Raw genomic sequence first — 18,322 nt, 5'->3', positions numbered from 1 at the left:
TTTCATGTTAAAACTAGCAGGTCCAGCTTCTCACACCTACCCTACAATGTCATTCTGAAAACAAGCAGTCAGATCATTGAAATCTTAACCCAACGAGATAATGCATGATTACTTTGAAACAATATGAATAAATAAAGCATTACATTTAGCAGAGTAATTTGAATGCTAAAGAGTTAAGGCAATGTAGTTCTCCAACAAATTTTATGTGCTGTACAGTTCCTTATATCTGATGCATTCCCTCACATACAGCCTTTAAAAGCTGTTGCTGAATAAACTGATTCAATTACATTGTCTGCTATTTCAATGAGTTATTTGCAAATTTAATCATTTGTTGTATATATTGAGTTGTATGCGCCAGTAGTCTTGATGATGAAACATAGCAATGAATGACTGATCACATTTGGGTGACTCAGGCAGAAACTGAACTAGACCCAGTTCTAATCTGGCTAACATTACAGCCACAGTGGGAACTGAACTAAGCTCCACAAAATATTAAAACACTAGAATATTCTATAGGACTCAAACTGCTAACAGTGGAAAACATTTTGCTGTTTAAATTTATGCTTATTGTGGCTGTATAGTAAGAGTTGAGGCACGTGGCTTAGTGGTTAGGGTGTCAGTACCATGATCGTAAGATTGTGGTTTCGATTCCTGGACCGGGTGACGTGTTGTTTTCTTGAGCAAAACACTTCATTTCACGTTGCTCCAGTCCACTCAGCTGGCAAAAATGAGTAACGCTGCAATGGACTGGCGTCTTGTCCAGCTGAGGAACACATACACAATAGAAACCGGGCCCATGAGCCTTTAAAAAAAGGGCACATTTATTATTATATTATATAGTGATAAGTTTGCTTCCTAATCACATGATTCCAGGTCCAGTACCACAGTGTAGCATCTTGGCAAGAAGTTTCTACTATAATCTCAGGTCAACCAACACTTCGCGAGGAGTTTTGGTAGATGGAAACTGAAAGAAGCACATATGGGTGTGTTTGTGTGTGAATCTTTGTTTGTGCCCTACCACTATTTGACAACAGGTGTTGGTGAGCCTCAATTAGGGAGTCACATTAGATTGTACAATCCCACAGTATCTTATGCTCCTTTTTCTTGTTAGCTCCTTCTGATTCATGTTTGTATCATTTCTGTGCTCTGTTCACATAGCCTCCAGTAGACGAACTTAGCCACGTTATTGTGCCTCCCTTTGTAGTGCTTTGGGGGCCAGCTTGCTACACTCACTCACAATATGTGAGATTGTTTCATTTCTGCTGCTGCACACCCTACCAAGGGGCAATTTGCTACTCTTATCTATTTGGAACTTGATGTAATTAGTTCTCAGAGCTTGTTTCAGGGTGCTGCATATCAATGCCTCAGTGCATCCTTTTAGATCACTTTTCTCTTAGCCATCTCCAAGTGTTGATTTTGTCTTTTCCTTCAATTTCTCTGAAGTATTGCCCATGCAGTAGTTTCATTTTCCTCCACCTCCTCCTCTTCTTTTTTCTTCTTGTACTTCTTTCTCTTCCATCTCCTCCTCCTCCTCTGCCTTCTATTTCTTGTTCCACTCCCTCTTCTTTCTCTACTTTCTTTCCCCTCTCCTCCTCCTCCTATTTCTTGTTCCATTCCCTCCCCTTCTCTCTCTTTTTCTTCGTCGTCATCTAATTATTATCATTATTATTATTATTATTACTATTATCATCATAGGGTAGGACAGGCAGAAACTGCATAGTATTGGCTAAAATGCCTCTCAATATTTAATTGAACCTCTCTACATTCTGAATTTGAATCCGACCACATTTTATTTTATTTTATTGATCATTCCAAGATCAATAAAAATAATAGATAATGCATTTAGTACATATGTTGCATAATCTGATACTTATAATAAACAGCTGCTGTGGGGCAGCTGATGATGGAGGTGTGTCAGGTTGGTATGGTTGTTATTGTATGTGTGGAATAGTTTTATAAGATATCCATTTGATATATATATCTTTTATCTTTGCTTAGTTCAGTTAACAGACTGTGGCCATGCTAGGGTACTGCTTTGAAGGGTTTTGGTCAACCTCAGGACTTACTTTTTTTTAAAGCCTAATACTTATTGGTCTCTTTTGCTGAACCATATAGTTACAGAGACATAAACACACCAGCATCAGCTGTCAAGTGATGGGAGTGGGGTGGGGTGGGGACAAACACACACAAATATATATATATATATATATACACACACACACACACACACACGACAGGCTTCTTTCAGTTTCTGTCAACTGAATCCACTTAACGCTAAAGAAGACACTTGCCCAAGGTGCCTTGCGGTGGGACTGAACCAGAAACCATGTAGTTGGTAAGCAAGCTACTTACCACACAGTCAATCCTGCGCCTATGCACATAGCTAAAATTTTTCTTGCTTTTGACTTTTTATTATCTAAGAGACAAAGGCATGCCTATGTAGTTAAAAAATTAGCTTCTCAATCATGTATTTCTAGGTTTAGTCTCAAGCTACTCTCTTCTATTATAGACCTGGGCCAACCAAACTTTATAAGTAAATTTGGTAGAAGGAAGCTGAAACAAGTTAGCTGAGGGTGTGTGTTTTATATTTTCTCTCTATGAAAGTCACAAGCTGTGAGTAGTCCTGTTGTCATCATTTCTGACTGCAAATCATTCACTTGCTTTACACTGCCAAATTGGTGTGGAATAAAAGAAACCTTACTTAAAAACAAGGAGAGGACTACAAAAAGGGCATCCAACAGTAAAACAATGCCTCAATAATAGTCTAACCAATGCTAACATGGAAAAACAAGTGCAAAACACATAACCAATCCCTCATTACACATTCCAGAACATAAATGATTATATCGTGATTATTATCCACCCACGCAATGCCAGTCGTTTCTTTCATACAAATATTCAACATCCATTCAAACTATTCACAAAGTGTGAGATGGCGGCTTTACATGATTAGGTTTTAGATTAGAAAAAGTATGTCAGGTTCATTTACTTGAGAGATCAATTATGTAAAAAAATGAACAAGATATTTTGTTTGACTTTAAACACAAAAATCAAATGTCATTTGAGAAACAATCAAAGATAAGACAGATATTTTTGTTACAAGACACCTATATTTTATTACATTCTTTGCTGACATCTGGGTGTGTTGACAAATTGTATTTATTACAGTTTTATATAAGGTTTGTGCACCATGTTAAAATAATGCTTTTTTTATATATTTTTGTGGTGTGGATGTTCATTCAGTTCACTATTGTAACATGGCACACAACTAGTTCAGACAGTAAGTTTGAAATATATATATATATATATATATATATATATATATATATATATATATATATGTAGGTCCCGGGTTGAGTTGTGGTTAACCACAGTAAATAAGGTACTCAATACATAGCAGAGTAAATTAATTTATTTTATAGAAGGAGCTTCTACAGGACTAGAACTGTTTCATTCAAATGAAATCATCGATTTCATTTGAATGAAACAGTTCTAATCCTGTAGAAGCTCCTTCTATAATATATATATATATATATATATATATATATATATATATATATATATATGTATATATATATATATATATATATTATATATATATGTATATATATATATATATATATATATATAATATATATATATATGTATATATATATATATATATATATATGTATATATATATATATATATATATATGTATATATATATATATATATATATATGTATATATATATATATATATATATATATATATATATATATATATATATATATATATATATATATATATTATATATATATATATATATATATATATATATATATATATATATATGTATATATATATATATATATATATATATATATATATGTATATATATATATACAGTTGCGACCAAAATGTTCAGAATGGCATTGTTTTTGTCAGAAAAGTAGGTATAAGTTTTTATTAAAGTTGTTTTATATTCTACAATTTTCACAGACAATAAATACAATATTAATTGGTATTGTCTGAGACTTTGGTGTAATTTGAGTGGATAATACAAAAGTTATGGATGATATAGTGATTTACTGCAAAACCCATGGTGGCCAAAATGATCAGAACGATTGAAAAAATAACAAAATAATCAAAAAGTGACAGAGAATGCTGGAATCATTTCATATTTAGTGTGAAGCCCTTTAGCTTCAATCAAATTTTGACATTTTCGACTGCATGGGGAAATTAAATTTTCAATTTCTTGCTGGGTGATCTTATTCCATTCTTCCTGAAGGGCATTCCATAATTGCTCGGTTGTTTTAGGATTTCTGGCTTTCAAACGTTCTCCTTGAATATTCCACACATCTTCAATAGGATTGAGGTCTGGGCTTTGAGCAGGCCAATCCATAACAATAACCTTTTCAGCCTTGAGGAAGTTCATGACCACCTTAGCCTTGTGACATGGGGCATTGTCCTGCATGAATATGGGTGGTTGCTTAGTTGAATTTCTCAGCACAGGCAAGACATGATCTTTTACAAGTTGTTTATAAACTCCTGCATTTACCTTTCCATGTAATCGCAGCAAAGGGCCCACAACATCTCCAGATATCATCCCCCAAACCATGACACTTCCTCCACCGAATTTAACACTAGTCTTAAGGCATTTAGGTGACAATTTTTCACCTGCTTTTCGACAAACGTACCTTTTCCCATCTGAGCCAAATAACATAGACTTAGATTCATCACTGAAATGCACAGTTTGCCATTTTTCATGAGACCACAACACATGTTCGGTTGCAAAGGTAAGACGACACTTTTTATTCTTGGAGCTGATCAGTGGCTTCACTGCAGGTGCTCTTGCTTGTAGGTCATGTTCAACTAAAGGACAAGCCACAGTTTTTCGAGATAAAGTTTTCTTCAGTACAATGCTCATTTCCTGAAAAACAGCAGCAGCAGTTTTAAATCTGTCCTTTTTAACCAACTTTACCATAGCACGATCTTCTCTCTTGGTCGTTTTTCTTGGCCTACCTGTAGACTTTCTTGCTTCACACGAACCACAATCATCGTAGACCTTAAGAATACCGTGAACAACACTTTTTGACTTGTTAACAATCTTTGCAATAAACCAAATACTTAAATTATCCTTCTTTCGAAGCTTAATAATCTGCTGACGAATTGGTAACAGAGTAAGTGGCATTATATTAACAAAGTACACTGCAGATATTCTTACTAATGTTTAGTAAGCGAACTGTCACGTAAACAAATTCAAAACATTAGAGTTCGATGGTTAAATATACTAAAACATGGAGTAAAAGCAACCGTTCTGATCATTTTGGCCGCCATGGGTTTTGCAGTAAATCACTAAATCATCCATAAGTTTTTTATTATCCTCTCAAATTACACCAAAATCTCAGACAATAACAAATCATATTGTATTTATTGTCTGTGAAAATTATAGAATATAAAACAGCTTTGATAAAAACTTATACCTACTTTTCTGACGAAAACAATGCCGTTCTGAACATTTTGGCCGCAACTGTGTGTATATATATATATATATATATATATATAATATATATATATATATATAGAGAGAGAGAGAGAGAGAGAGAGAGAGAGAGAGAGAAGTTTAAATTCTTTTTCTCCTCTTTACCAGATACAAAGTAGTTACTTCACTAGCCTCTACATTACTGACAACAACAATTATTATTACATCATTTACCAGTTATTTTCTTATCAAATTTACAGTGTTTTCATAGAATGGTACCTGTATGTGGTTGCTCAACTTGATAGAAATAATAGACAAACCTCCTCCAAATAACAAGCTATCAGCTTCTTAAATATGGAAATGAGCCAATTATGGAACCTCTTTGTGGCTACTGGACTTGCTAGAAATACTAGCCAAATTATTGTCAAATCATACCTTGCATTGCAAAAGACACTCAACATGAACTTCTTTAGTGTTAGCAAATACCTCATGGTGTTATATTCAAAGTACTTCAGTGACTCGGATGTAGATCCTCAAATTGGCAGTTTGCTGTCAACAACTGTTCATTTGATCAGATATATTAGGAGTAATTGACATGCCAACATCATTAATTTTTGGATCAATCAGCTGGTGTCAATACATATGCCTACATCCTCACCATTCAAATTAATTAGTGATTCAGATCAATGTTATATTAATTTGCACAATAATTTTTAAAAAGTGATATAAAGGAGCTTACTAACTGAAATTGTTAATAGTAATTATGGGCATGCAGTCTAGTGGTGAGCAGCAGGACTAGATGACAGTCCAAAGATGCATTATCAGGTTATAGTGTACTGGTCAATACAGCAAAGGTAGTTGACATGGTAGTGTTAGTCACAAGAGATATAACAGCATTGGACAGGAGTCCAGCTATGATAACATCATTTCAGATACAGCTGTTACCAGCAACCAATAAACTGTTATACAGAATGGTTATGAGATCAATGACAATATATTCAACTAGCACACTGGTAATTAGGTCCTATCAACAGTTTGAATGTTCAGGCTTTCAGTAGCAGTTTTTACTGATGGTTTACAAAATTGATCAGTGTATGTCTCCTCTCACATAAAAATGCACTATATACAAGCATGAAAGGCCATTGTATATTACTTACTTGTTTTAGTCAATAGACTTCACCCATCCTGGAGCACCACCTTGTTGATCCCCTAGTTGATCAAATCAACCCCAGTACTTTATTTTACACATAGTACTTATTCTATCAGTTCAGCAAAGCAACACTGATATTACAATGAAAAATGCGGATGCATAGAGGCTAATATTCTTAAGTTATTAAACCTGGAAAAGTACAGGACAAGTTATTACACCTAGAAAAGTACATGACAGGTTATTACACCTGGAAAAGTACAGGATAGGTTATTACACCTGGAAAAGTACAGGATAGGTTATTACACCTGGAAAAGTACAGGACAAGTATATCTATAATTAAAATATTGCAGCTATAGTTAAAATTTTTAAATATTTAGATTTAAAAACTAAAAATAATAGCTTTTATTAGGAACTCTACAATTAAAAAAATTAACTCAATAAATTTAAGGCTAACTGTTGAGTTGTTCAACTAAAAGCTTTCTAGGTAGTGTCCTAGTATGGCTGCAATTAAATGGTTTTGGGTTCAGTCCCACTACTATAGACTCAGGCTGACCAAAGCCTTGTGAGTGGATTTGGTAGACAGAAACTGAAAGAAGCCCATCATATATATGTGTGTGCGTCTGTCGCCCACCATCGCTTGACAACTGATGCTGGTGTGTTTACAAACCCATAACTTAGTGGTTTGCAAAAAGAGACTGATAGAATTCTAGGCTTACAAAGAATAGGAGGCGCAATGGCCCAGTGGTTAGGGCAGCAGACTCGCGGTCGGAGGATCGCAGTTTCGATTCCCAAACCGGGCATTGTGTGTGTCTATTGAGCGAAAACACCTAAAAGCTCCACGATGCTCCAGCAGGGGTGGTGGCGACCCCTGTTGTACTCTTTCGCCCCAACTTTCTCTCGCTCTCTTCCTGTTTCTTGAGTAATCCTGCAATGGACTAGTGTCCCATCCAGCTGGGGGGAACACATACACCACAGAAACTGGGAAATCGGGCCCATGAGCCTGGCTAGGCTTGAAAAGGGTGACGTTTATCATCCTGGGGTTGATTTGTTCAACTAAAGTCGGTGCTTCAGCATGGCTGCAGTCAAATGACTGAAACAAATAAGAGTAAGAAAGAGAGAGAAAGAGTATGTATGTATGTATATATACATATATATATACATATACATACATACATATATATATATATATATATATATATGTATGTATGTATGTATGTATACATACATACATATATATATATATATATATATGTATGTATGTATGTATGTATACATACACATATATATATATATATATATATATATATGTATGTATGTATGTATATATACATATATATATACATATACATACATACATATATATATATATATATATATATATATATATATATATATATCTATCAAAATAAGCAACAAGGATATCCAGAGGTAATGCAGTACCCCTGGATATTCTTGTAGCTTATTTTGATTTTAATCACCTTATTTTGAAATTGTATGGATAATACCATACTAAATTCTGGTGCCTCAACTTAAGTACCATATTCATCTGAATCTAAATTATATATATATATATATATATATATACATACATACATACATGGTGGGCTTCTATACAATTTCTGTCTACCAAATTCACTTACAAGGTATTAGTTTGCCTGGGTTTATAGGTAGAAGACACTTGCCCAAGGGGCTGCACAGTGGGATGGAAGCCAAAACCACACGGTTGTGAAACAAACTTCTAGACTACACTGTCATGCCCATGCAATTGTGCATAAAACATGAATTCACTTTTGCATTTAAGCAGCATGTCTATTTTAAAGTTAAGCGTGAATGAATGGGTGAGAGAGTAGGTTTTATTCAGTGACTAAATGAATTCATAGAAATAATGTTAGGAATTCAAGGAAGGGGGAAAAAAATAACATCTTTTAGTCAGAACACCTCAGAAATATTTAAGGAAGAGGAAAAGGGATTTTAAGGAGACTTAGTGGAAAGGGGTGAGATGCAACAAAAAAGGCAGTTTGCTTGTTTTTTTAAACTAGAATTGGAAATATAACCAGCAAGTCTGGAGCAAAAAGAGGAGGGAGGCAAGTAAGGTAAGGTTGAGTCAGAGAGGAAAAATATTTAAAGCTTTTTATAGCCAACAAGGTCAGCCTAACTTTCTTTACAAGTTAGTCAGCTGAAATAGGCAGTGAGAAAATATATCTACATATATGGTCATGCCAGTTGTTTACAGTAAATCTAGTAGGCTTCTCTTAAAATTACATTCCTTGTTTCCTAATTAGTCACCCATGTGAGTCTGTTACCAGAGTAACACCAAGATAAACAGTATTACTTTACACTGTACTTGGAGGAAGAGAGAAACTGATTATGTATGAGGGTGAAATTTATAAAAACAGTCATATAGATAAAGAATTTCATATGTTAAATAGATCAACAGACTAAATTATGCTTTAGTTAAGTAATAAACAGGGTGTTGCCATGCCAAAGAGCAACATTTTTGATGCATTAACAGATATTTGTTGCCATGAGATAAAAACAGCCATCTTATTTATTTCCTGTATTAAGTGGAGCAGAAGTTTTGTAAAGATATGTTATAATTATTGATTTAGTACAACTGTTAACACTTAGGAAAGGGAAGATATAACTCTGACAAAGACTTCTTTGTTGTTCTCCCCCTTATATTTTGCTGAAAACAAATAAGTAGGAGGACAGTAAAACAATAGTCACCACAATAAACATTTTGTGACAACCATTTACTCCCTCCACCCAGCTTTCATATCACCCACAGTTATTTTTTTTGCCAGCAGGCACTGAGTTACTAGTGGTATAGTGTGAACAGAGCCACAGGGGCAGTTAACCTGGATGTAAAATTCTTAGGGTGCAAAATTTAGAAATAAAGAAAACAGAAACAAAGTAGTAATAGTAAATAATGTAGAGGCTATTCATTCTCAACTACACTCACCTCCTCCAGGTGCTGATAACCCAAGTTATAGCACTGGGACCCAGATGTTCTGGATAGACGGAGGGCATTGCCTCCTCTCTACTAGTTAAATTATAGATTAGATAAGGATTCAAAAACACCAGCATAATACTGGTAATAATTTCTACTTGTTACTGCAAGAAGTTGATGCCATGCTGGGATGAAAAGTTAGAATGAAAAGATTTTGTACATCCTGATAAGTCAGTCTATGAGAGCCTGTCACATTTCAAGCTTGAGTATGAAACATAGTTAACCCTTTTGTTACCAACCTGGTTGAAACTGGCTCTTGCTCTGAGTAAAAATGTCTTGTTTACATAAGTTTTGAATTAAAATCTACCAAACCTTAGTCACTATGTTCCTAATACTAGCTGAATAATAACTAAGTCTTTTTACTAAATTCTTTGTTGTATTTAAAGTAATTGAAAGAAACACAGAGTATCTCAAAATAAATACAGTAAGGCGCAGGAGTGGCTGTGTGGTAAGTAGCTTGCTTACCAACCACATGGTTCTGGGTTCAGTCCCCCTGTGTGGCACCTTGGGCAATTGTCTTCTACTTTAGCCTCTGGCCGACCAAAGTCTTGTGAGTGGATTTGGTAGACGGAAACTGAAAGAAGACCGTCGTGTGTGTGTGTGTGTGTGTATATATATATATATGGGTATGGGTGTTTGTCCCCCCAACATCGCCTGACAACCGATGCTGGTGTGTTTATGTCCCCGTAACTTAGTGATTCGGCAAAAGAGTCCTATGAAATAAGTACTAGGCTTACAAAGAATAAGTCCTGGGGTCAATTTGCTCAACTAAAGGCGGTGCTCCAACATGGCTGCAGTCAAAATGACTGAAACAAGTAAAAGAGTTAAAAGATAAAGAAGACAATGAAAGGGCTAAATTGAAATGGTCCAACAGTTATAGAGCTCACAGCTGATGAAACAACTATATAGTGTTGTTACTGTTTAACCCCATGTCAGTCTATATATATAAAGCTGAAGTTGTCTGTGTGCGTGTGTGGCAGGTTTGGTAACCTTCAACTAACACTATCTCCTCCAAGACCCTACAGCGCAAGTTGACCAAACTTAAGAGTATGATAGAAGAAGGCTTGCTCTTCATTCTGCAAAAGAAAAAATTCAAATCGGACCATGTTAACACCAAAAATTATTTACAAAAAGGTGCCTTTATCTATGAAAATCCTTATTTTTTACGATTTTTGACTGCTGTATCACCATTTTTTGGTGTATTTCACCAGAAAAATGTTTACTTAAAGAGAATAACAAGCTATATATAGCAAAAACTTTTACTTTTCAAAAATCCAATTCTAAAGAGTTGAAAAGAAAACAAATCCGAGCAATGCTGGGCTACACTGCTTGTAAAGCAATAATCATAAGTATCTTCAATGTGAACATCTCATCTTTGTATACAACCATAATACATTGTTTAGGTATCCTTGATTTGTTTCCTTAATTAAAAAAAAATAATAAAGAATTAAGTAAAAATGCTCATTATTAATCTTAGGACAAAAGAAAAAATTCAAATCGGACCATGTTAACACCAAAAATTATTTACATCAAAAAGGTGCCTTTTATCTATGAAAATCCTTATTTTTTACGATTTTTTGACTGCTGTATCACCATTTTTTGGTGTATTTCAACCAGAAAAATGTTTACTTAAAGAGAATAACAAGCTATATATAGCAAAACTTTTACTTTTCAAAAATTCCAATTCTAAAGAGTTGAAAAGAAAACAAATCCGAGCAATGCTGGGCTACACTGCTTGTAAAGCAATAATCATAAGTATCTTCAATGTGAACATCTCATCTTTGTATACAACCATAATTACATTGTTTAATGTATCCTTGCTTTGTTTCCATTAATTAAAAAAATAATAAAGAATTCAGTAAAAATGTCATTATTAATCTTCAGGACAAATTAACATGAAATTATGATGGAAGGTTTTGATTTCGATCACTTTAAAACTGGAAGTTTGTATTCAAGAACCTGGATGGGCTCAGGCAGGTTGGTATCAAAATGGTCATGATTTGAAGTAGCTTTACAAAATGCCTATTTATAGTTATTTTCTATAATTACATTTGTGAAAATAGAAAGCAGTAATGGCAGGTCAGTGTTAAGCTTTGTAAGCCTTCTCAGATTAATCTGGTTGAGATTGTTGAAGTTCAAGTTGAACTTCAATAGGGTGACATCTATAAAGTGTGTATGGAGAAGTTCTAGAGTTGCATTTCACTGTGTGAGTGTGTGTGTGTGTGTGTGTGTGCTTGCGCATGCGAGCATGCATCAACAATGTTTTAAAAAACAGTTATAGTTATTTTACAAAACTGTCAAATTCTTGGAAATTGAACCACAATAGCAGAGAACATTTATCTAATATGTAAAATCCGTTCTGTCTGTGTGTGTGTGTCTTCTAGGATCTTGGACATCCATCCAATTGCGCTCAAATTTGATATGTAGATACCGACGGTATCAGGGCGTGTATAAGCCTTGAAAAAATTACAAAAATCGATTCCAGGTGAGAATGCGATCGATAAAACCATGGGAACGTGCTTTTCTTCTGTCAACCTGTACATAACCGCACCTTCCATTTTTTGTTGTTTTTGTACTGCTTAAAGGCACGTTTCTTTCCTGCCAAGCTTACTGTTTAAGTCATGTTTGTGCTCTCCCAGTCAACAGCCTTAGCATTACTGGTACTTTAAACTCATCGGCTGCATACCTGTGTGAATAAAATCGTTTTTCTTTGGAATAGAAAAAAATTCTATCTTTATTTCTTCTTTTGCTGGTTTCTCAAATTTAGGTTAAATCAGTGTTTCTCAAAGGGGATGCCTATGGGGCGGGTGGACAAGTTGTTTTGAGAAAATTTGGTTTAAATGTTTGACAACTCAGCACCATCCATTGGACGAGGGGTGTTTTGCTTGTTAAAAATATAGACACAAAAATTTGGAATAATTTTACTGTCATAATGAATCAGCCTTGCTGCCAAGAAACTAACTATTTCTTAGCAATAAAATCAATGAATGTAATAAATCATTTTAACAGGGGAACTCAGAGTAGATAAAGCAATAAGTAATAGCATGCAGAATATTGGGTTGAAAACCCCTAACTTTATCTACTTCAAATCTCACCATTACAGTTATTTATTTCATATCTCTCAAAGTTTCTCATAAATAAATAAATAAATTCTCATAATGTAATCAAGGAATGTAATTTCAACATACCAGACATCTTGCAGAGTTAAATTTCTTGCTTTCAGGGAAGAAACCTAAAAAAAAATACAATAATAAAATCATTTAATTGATTGCTAATTATCAGATGTATTTCTGCTGAAAGAAAACAATCAAAAATTTGGCTTAGAAAAGTAGAAAGGATCTCATAGTTAGAAAAGTAGAAAGGATCTCATAGTTAGAAAAGTAGAAAGGATCTCATAGTTAGAAAGTAGAAAGGATCTCATAGTTAGAAAAGTAGAAAGGATCTCATAGTTAGAAAAGTAGAAAGGATCTCATAGTTAGAAAAGTAGAAAGGATCTCATAGTTAGAAAAGTAGAAAGGATCTCATAGTTAGAAAAGTAGAAAGGATCTCATAGTTAGAAAAGTAGAAAGGATCTCATAGTTAGAAAAGTAGAAAGGATCTCATAGTTAGAAAAGTAGAAAGGATCTCATAGTTAGAAAAGTAGAAAGGATCTCATAGTTAGAAAAGTAGAAAGGATCTCATAGTTAGAAAAGTAGAAAGGATCTCATAGTTAGAAAAGTAGAAAGGATCTCATAGTTAGAAAAGTAGAAAGGATCTCATAGTTAGAAAAGTAGAAAGGATCTCATAGTTAGAAAAGTAGAAAGGATCTCATAGTTAGAAAAGTAGAAAGGATCTCATAGTTAGAAAGTAGAAAGGATCTCATAGTTAGAAAGTAGAAAGGATCTCATAGTTAGAAAAGTAGAAAGGATCTCATAGTTAGAAAAGTAGAAAGGATCTCATAGTTAGAAAAGTAGAAAGGATCTCATAGTTAGAAAAGTAGAAAGGATCTCATAGTTAGAAAGTAGAAAGGATCTCATAGTTAGAAAAGTAGAAAGGATCTCATAGTTAGAAAAGTAGAAAGGATCTCATAGTTAGAAAAGTAGAAAGGATCTCATAGTTAGAAAAGTAGAAAGGATCTCATAGTTAGAAAAGTAGAAAGGATCTCATAGTTAGAAAAGTAGAAAGGATCTCATAGTTAGAAAAGTAGAAAGGATCTCATAGTTAGAAAAGTAGAAAGGATCTCATAGTTAGAAAAGTAGAAAGGATCTCATAGTTAGAAAAGTAGAAAGGATCTCTTAATTAGAAAAGTAGAAAGGATCTCATAATTAGAAAAGTAGAAAGGATCTCATAATTAGAAACATAGAAAGGATCTCATAATTAGAAACATAGAAAGGATCTCATAATTAGAAAAGTAGAAAGTCCATAAACATTTTGTGACAACCGTTTACTCCCTCCACCCAGTTTTCATATCGCCCACATTTTTTTTTTCCCTGCAGGCACTGAGTTACCAGTGGTATAGTGTGAACAGAGCCACAGGGGCAGTTAAACTGGATACAGCTTGGCACCTGTGATGTTGCAACTCATTTCTACAGCTGAGTGAACTGGAGCAATGTAAAATAAAGTCTCTTGCACAAGAACACAACATGCAGCCTGGTCCGGGATTCGAACTCACAACCTCACGATTGTAAGCTTGATGCTCTAACCACTGAGCCATGCATCTTCACACACACATACACATATATATATATTATATATATATATACACACACACACACGACAGGCGTCTTTCAGTTTCCGTCTACCAAATCCACTCACAAGGCTTTGGTTGGCCCGAGGCTATAGTGGAAGACACTTGCCCAAGGTGCCACGCAATGGGACTGAACACGGAACCATGTAGTTCATAAGCAAGCTACTTACCACACAGCCACTCCTACGCCTATATACTATACACTGCCTTTGTTTTAATTAATTTTAAAAATAATAAAGAATTTAGTTAGGCAATTTTGTCATTATTAAGCTGGTGTTTAGAACATAATTTTAACATGAAATTTTAATGGAAGGTTTGTATCATGGACCTGAAGAAAGCCTCAGGTGGGTTGGTATCAGAAGGGTTAATTAAACTGGTGAGATATTTATAGTGTGGCTATTACAGAAAAGAAGTTATTCTGCAATATAAGATATTGCTGGTTATAATTAGCATTGATAAGTCTATAAAAATTCAGCACTAGGTTGCTCTATTTCTATCAACACTTCACGCAATGTTACTACCTCAAGCTGAAATTACTAAAAAAAATGCATAGTTCATAAAGACACTTCCGTTTCCCTTTTTCTTCAAGACTCAGCTGCTACTATGGTCTGCAATGCAAGATGTGGATAATTTATATTTAGGAGAGAGAGAGAGAGAGACAGAGGTAAGGGGAGAAAGAGGGAGACAGACAGAGAATCACTTAAACGGACATAGCTTTCATTTGGGTGCAGATGTACTCATTCTGTAAAGCAGACATTTTTATCGCCGTGAGCTGGCAGAATTGTTAGCTTGCTGGACAAAATGCTTAGTGCTGTTTCTTCCAGCATTACATTCGGAGTTCAAATGCTGCTATGGGTGATTTTGCCTTTTATTCTTTCCCTTGCCATATTCTGAATGCCTTACTTCCCTGGGCATGGATATATTGGAACTCTGACATCTGGCAGCTGACTTGGCCGACACCCATAAAATTATTAACCATCTTACCAACAATAACTCTGAGCACCTTTTCAAACTCCATCTGTCTAACACCCATGGACATGTTTACAAAGTCAGAAAACAGCACAGCTCCCATGACTTTCGGAAACATTTTTTCATGCTAAGAGTTGCTGAAGCATGGAACAAACTGCCAGCATCAGTTGTTAGTTGTCGGAGCACTGCACTCTTCAAAACTTCCATGCTTCCTGAGATTTGCCAACACTACACCTGATTTTCTCCCCTCCATACACACGCAAGCATGTATCTGACTCATACACTGTTCCCAGACATTTGTACATTACTGCATATGCTTTATATGCACTTTTGACAAGTTGTGGTGCACCTGAGCACTGTATACAATAATCTCATTATTATTTTTATTATTATAAAATAAGTACCACTTGAGCACAGGGGTCAATATAAGTGACTTACTCCCTCCCTCAAAATTTCAAGCTTGAACCAATAGGTGAAAGGATTATCATTATCACTTTAAGGTCCACTGTTCCATGCTTGCATGGATCAGACAGAATTCACTGAAGCAGATTTTCTATAGCCAGATGCCCTTCCAGTTACCAACACTCAGATGTTTCCAAGCAAGGTAATATTTCCCCATGGCCAGACATGTTTTTCAAGGGAGACTAGAAATGAAGATATCAAGTGACTAGAATCCTTCGATCACCTCTGTCTACACTGCATCCTTCGTGTCCGATAGTATCACTTTGTCTCCAACAATTTGGTGCGACTCCAGTGCAAAATCACCTCCCTCCGACAAGTCATCCTAATGAGACGTCTACGTTGGCTGGGTCATGCCTTCCGTTGTCAACCAAGAGAATTCATGTTCAGCCATGTTGTTGGAGAAGAGTTTAGATATCAATATGAAAGAAGATAGGTACTTTAGCAACACTAATTAGGTTGAATTAGCAGAATTAGGATGTCAGGAATGGCTGTTGAGCTAAATTCTACCGGTAATTGTTTTGGCAGTTGTAAATTGGTTGAAGACTGGTGTTGTTGGCCTGCTGACAATTACAACTGAAGATATAAACCTACTGAAATTTCTGATAAGTTGACTACTTGATATTTAATGGTGTAGTAGTAGCTAAGTCTTGGTAAAAAGGAAGGAGGAAGCTTCTTTATGAACTTATGTATAAATAGTAATAGATTCCTGAGGTAGTAACAGTGTTGGTGGAACTAGAACAGTTTAGTGCTTATCTGATGAACACAGCAACACTTGTTTCCAGAGTGACATACTAACTGTTGTGTAATGGTTATTAAGCTTAATAAAAGTATTATTTAATGCAGTTTCCACTGTCACTCTAATAAAATATTGTGTAACAATTTCAATCAGTACAGAGTAGAAATCTGTTGTTCATAGGAACTGAATAAAAAAAACTGTGTGTGTGTGTTGAATTATGTTGGATGAATGAGAGAGGGGTGCTCAATACATGTTGCAGAGGGTATGATTTTTCCTGTTTTTATTGAAACTGAATTTGTCTTGTGACTTGAGTGACATGCCATGCCACTGAAATTTTCAGGCAAGAACTGCAGATCACAGTGACCTGAAATTCAGATTATGAGACAAACTCTGTTTCAGTAATATATATATATATATATATATACACACACACCATAAATCCTTGAGTATAATCTGCATTTTTCCCCCCAAATTTGAAGGTCAAAATCCCTAGTGCGTACTACTTATGAGGTTAAAAATGAAAATTATTTTCTAAGCAATGTCTGAGTCTCTATTTGCTGTCCAGCAATGTTTATTCAGATGCATTTTGTGATGTCGGGCGTGAAAATACCTTAAACTAAGCCTGTAAGCAATGAAGTCATAAAAGAATCATCCATAACTTGCAGTAAGCAACATTTATTAAACGTTATTACTGTTATTTCTTTATTTTCTGCAAACAAAATGCACAAAAATGCTACACGTTTGCATTGTTACATATGCAATAATAATAAAGGACGTTACCGTATACAGTTTTATCAACCAAGGACGTTGTGTAGACCTCCTTGACTCAAGTTAGAGAAGGGGTGCGTATTATACACAAGGTTTAGGTTTTTCAGAGGTACAGCCTCCTAAAAATCTCCTACTCAAGGGCGGACTATACTCAGGATTTATGGTGTGTATATATATAATATATATATATATATATATATATATATATATAACATGTATGTCTGTGTCTACATTTGCACTCTATGAAAGCTGCAGGCTACTAGGTGTTGTCATTTCAATTGTCAACAAATCATCTGCTCATTTCACACTATGAATATATGTAAAAGGAAAAAGACCTTACTTGAAAAATAGGTGAGGGTTAGTGACAGGACGGGCTGTAGTAAAAGGCATTTGCTCAAGATAATGCAAAGTGGGACTGAACTTGAAGCCACATAGTTGTAAAGTGAGCTTCTTAACAATACAGCCATGCTTGCACCTACACAGCCATCACACTTCAATATATGTAGTCAATTATTGAGAAGTTTTCAGATAACATCATGTTACTCTGCCGTGAATACACACACACATATATATATATATTATATATATATATATATAAAACAAAAATACGTACAGAGAAAATCATATCTATATTATAGATCTCACCTTATAAAGCCAACAATTGTTTCTATATATATATATATATATATATATATATATATATATACATACACACAATACAACAGATCTGATATAATGATTTGGGATAGAGAAGAGAAACTGTGCACAGTTGTGGAAATTAGCTGTCCAGTGGATGTTAACATAAGGCTGAAGATCAGTGAAAAAGAACACCTATGCTGAACTACTGAGAAATCTGCAGTTATTCTAACCAGATTAGAAGTTCAGATTTATACCTGAAATTATTGAGGCCCTGGTATATGTAACACACTGCCTAAATACCAATCTTGAGAAATTAGGCTTCTCAAAACCAGAAAGGAGAAAGCTAATTGGAAGACTACAAATCCAATCCATCACTGGAACTGTAAATATTTGTACA

At 34.7% G+C, this 18,322-nt stretch overlaps 1 protein-coding gene across 1 annotated transcript in view; it reads right to left on the bottom strand.

Annotated features, from left to right (window-relative positions):
- Positions 1 to 18,322, bottom strand: part of LOC115211664 (gelsolin-like protein 2) — a 77,947-nt gene that overhangs the window by 36,247 nt on the left and 23,378 nt on the right. Inside the window, exon 2 of the mRNA XM_029780298.2 lies at positions 12,814 to 12,857. Coding sequence (XP_029636158.1) covers positions 12,814 to 12,820 — 7 coding nt within the window. The 5' untranslated portion in view covers positions 12,821 to 12,857. The remainder of the gene's footprint in view (positions 1 to 12,813; positions 12,858 to 18,322) is intronic.

The sequence above is a fragment of the Octopus sinensis genome, linkage group LG5, assembly GCF_006345805.1.
Source record: "Octopus sinensis linkage group LG5, ASM634580v1, whole genome shotgun sequence".
In the NCBI taxonomy this organism is placed as follows: domain Eukaryota; kingdom Metazoa; phylum Mollusca; class Cephalopoda; order Octopoda; family Octopodidae; genus Octopus; species Octopus sinensis.
The sequence above is the reverse complement of the archived record's forward strand: the minus strand, read 5'-3'. Positions and strand labels throughout refer to the sequence as shown.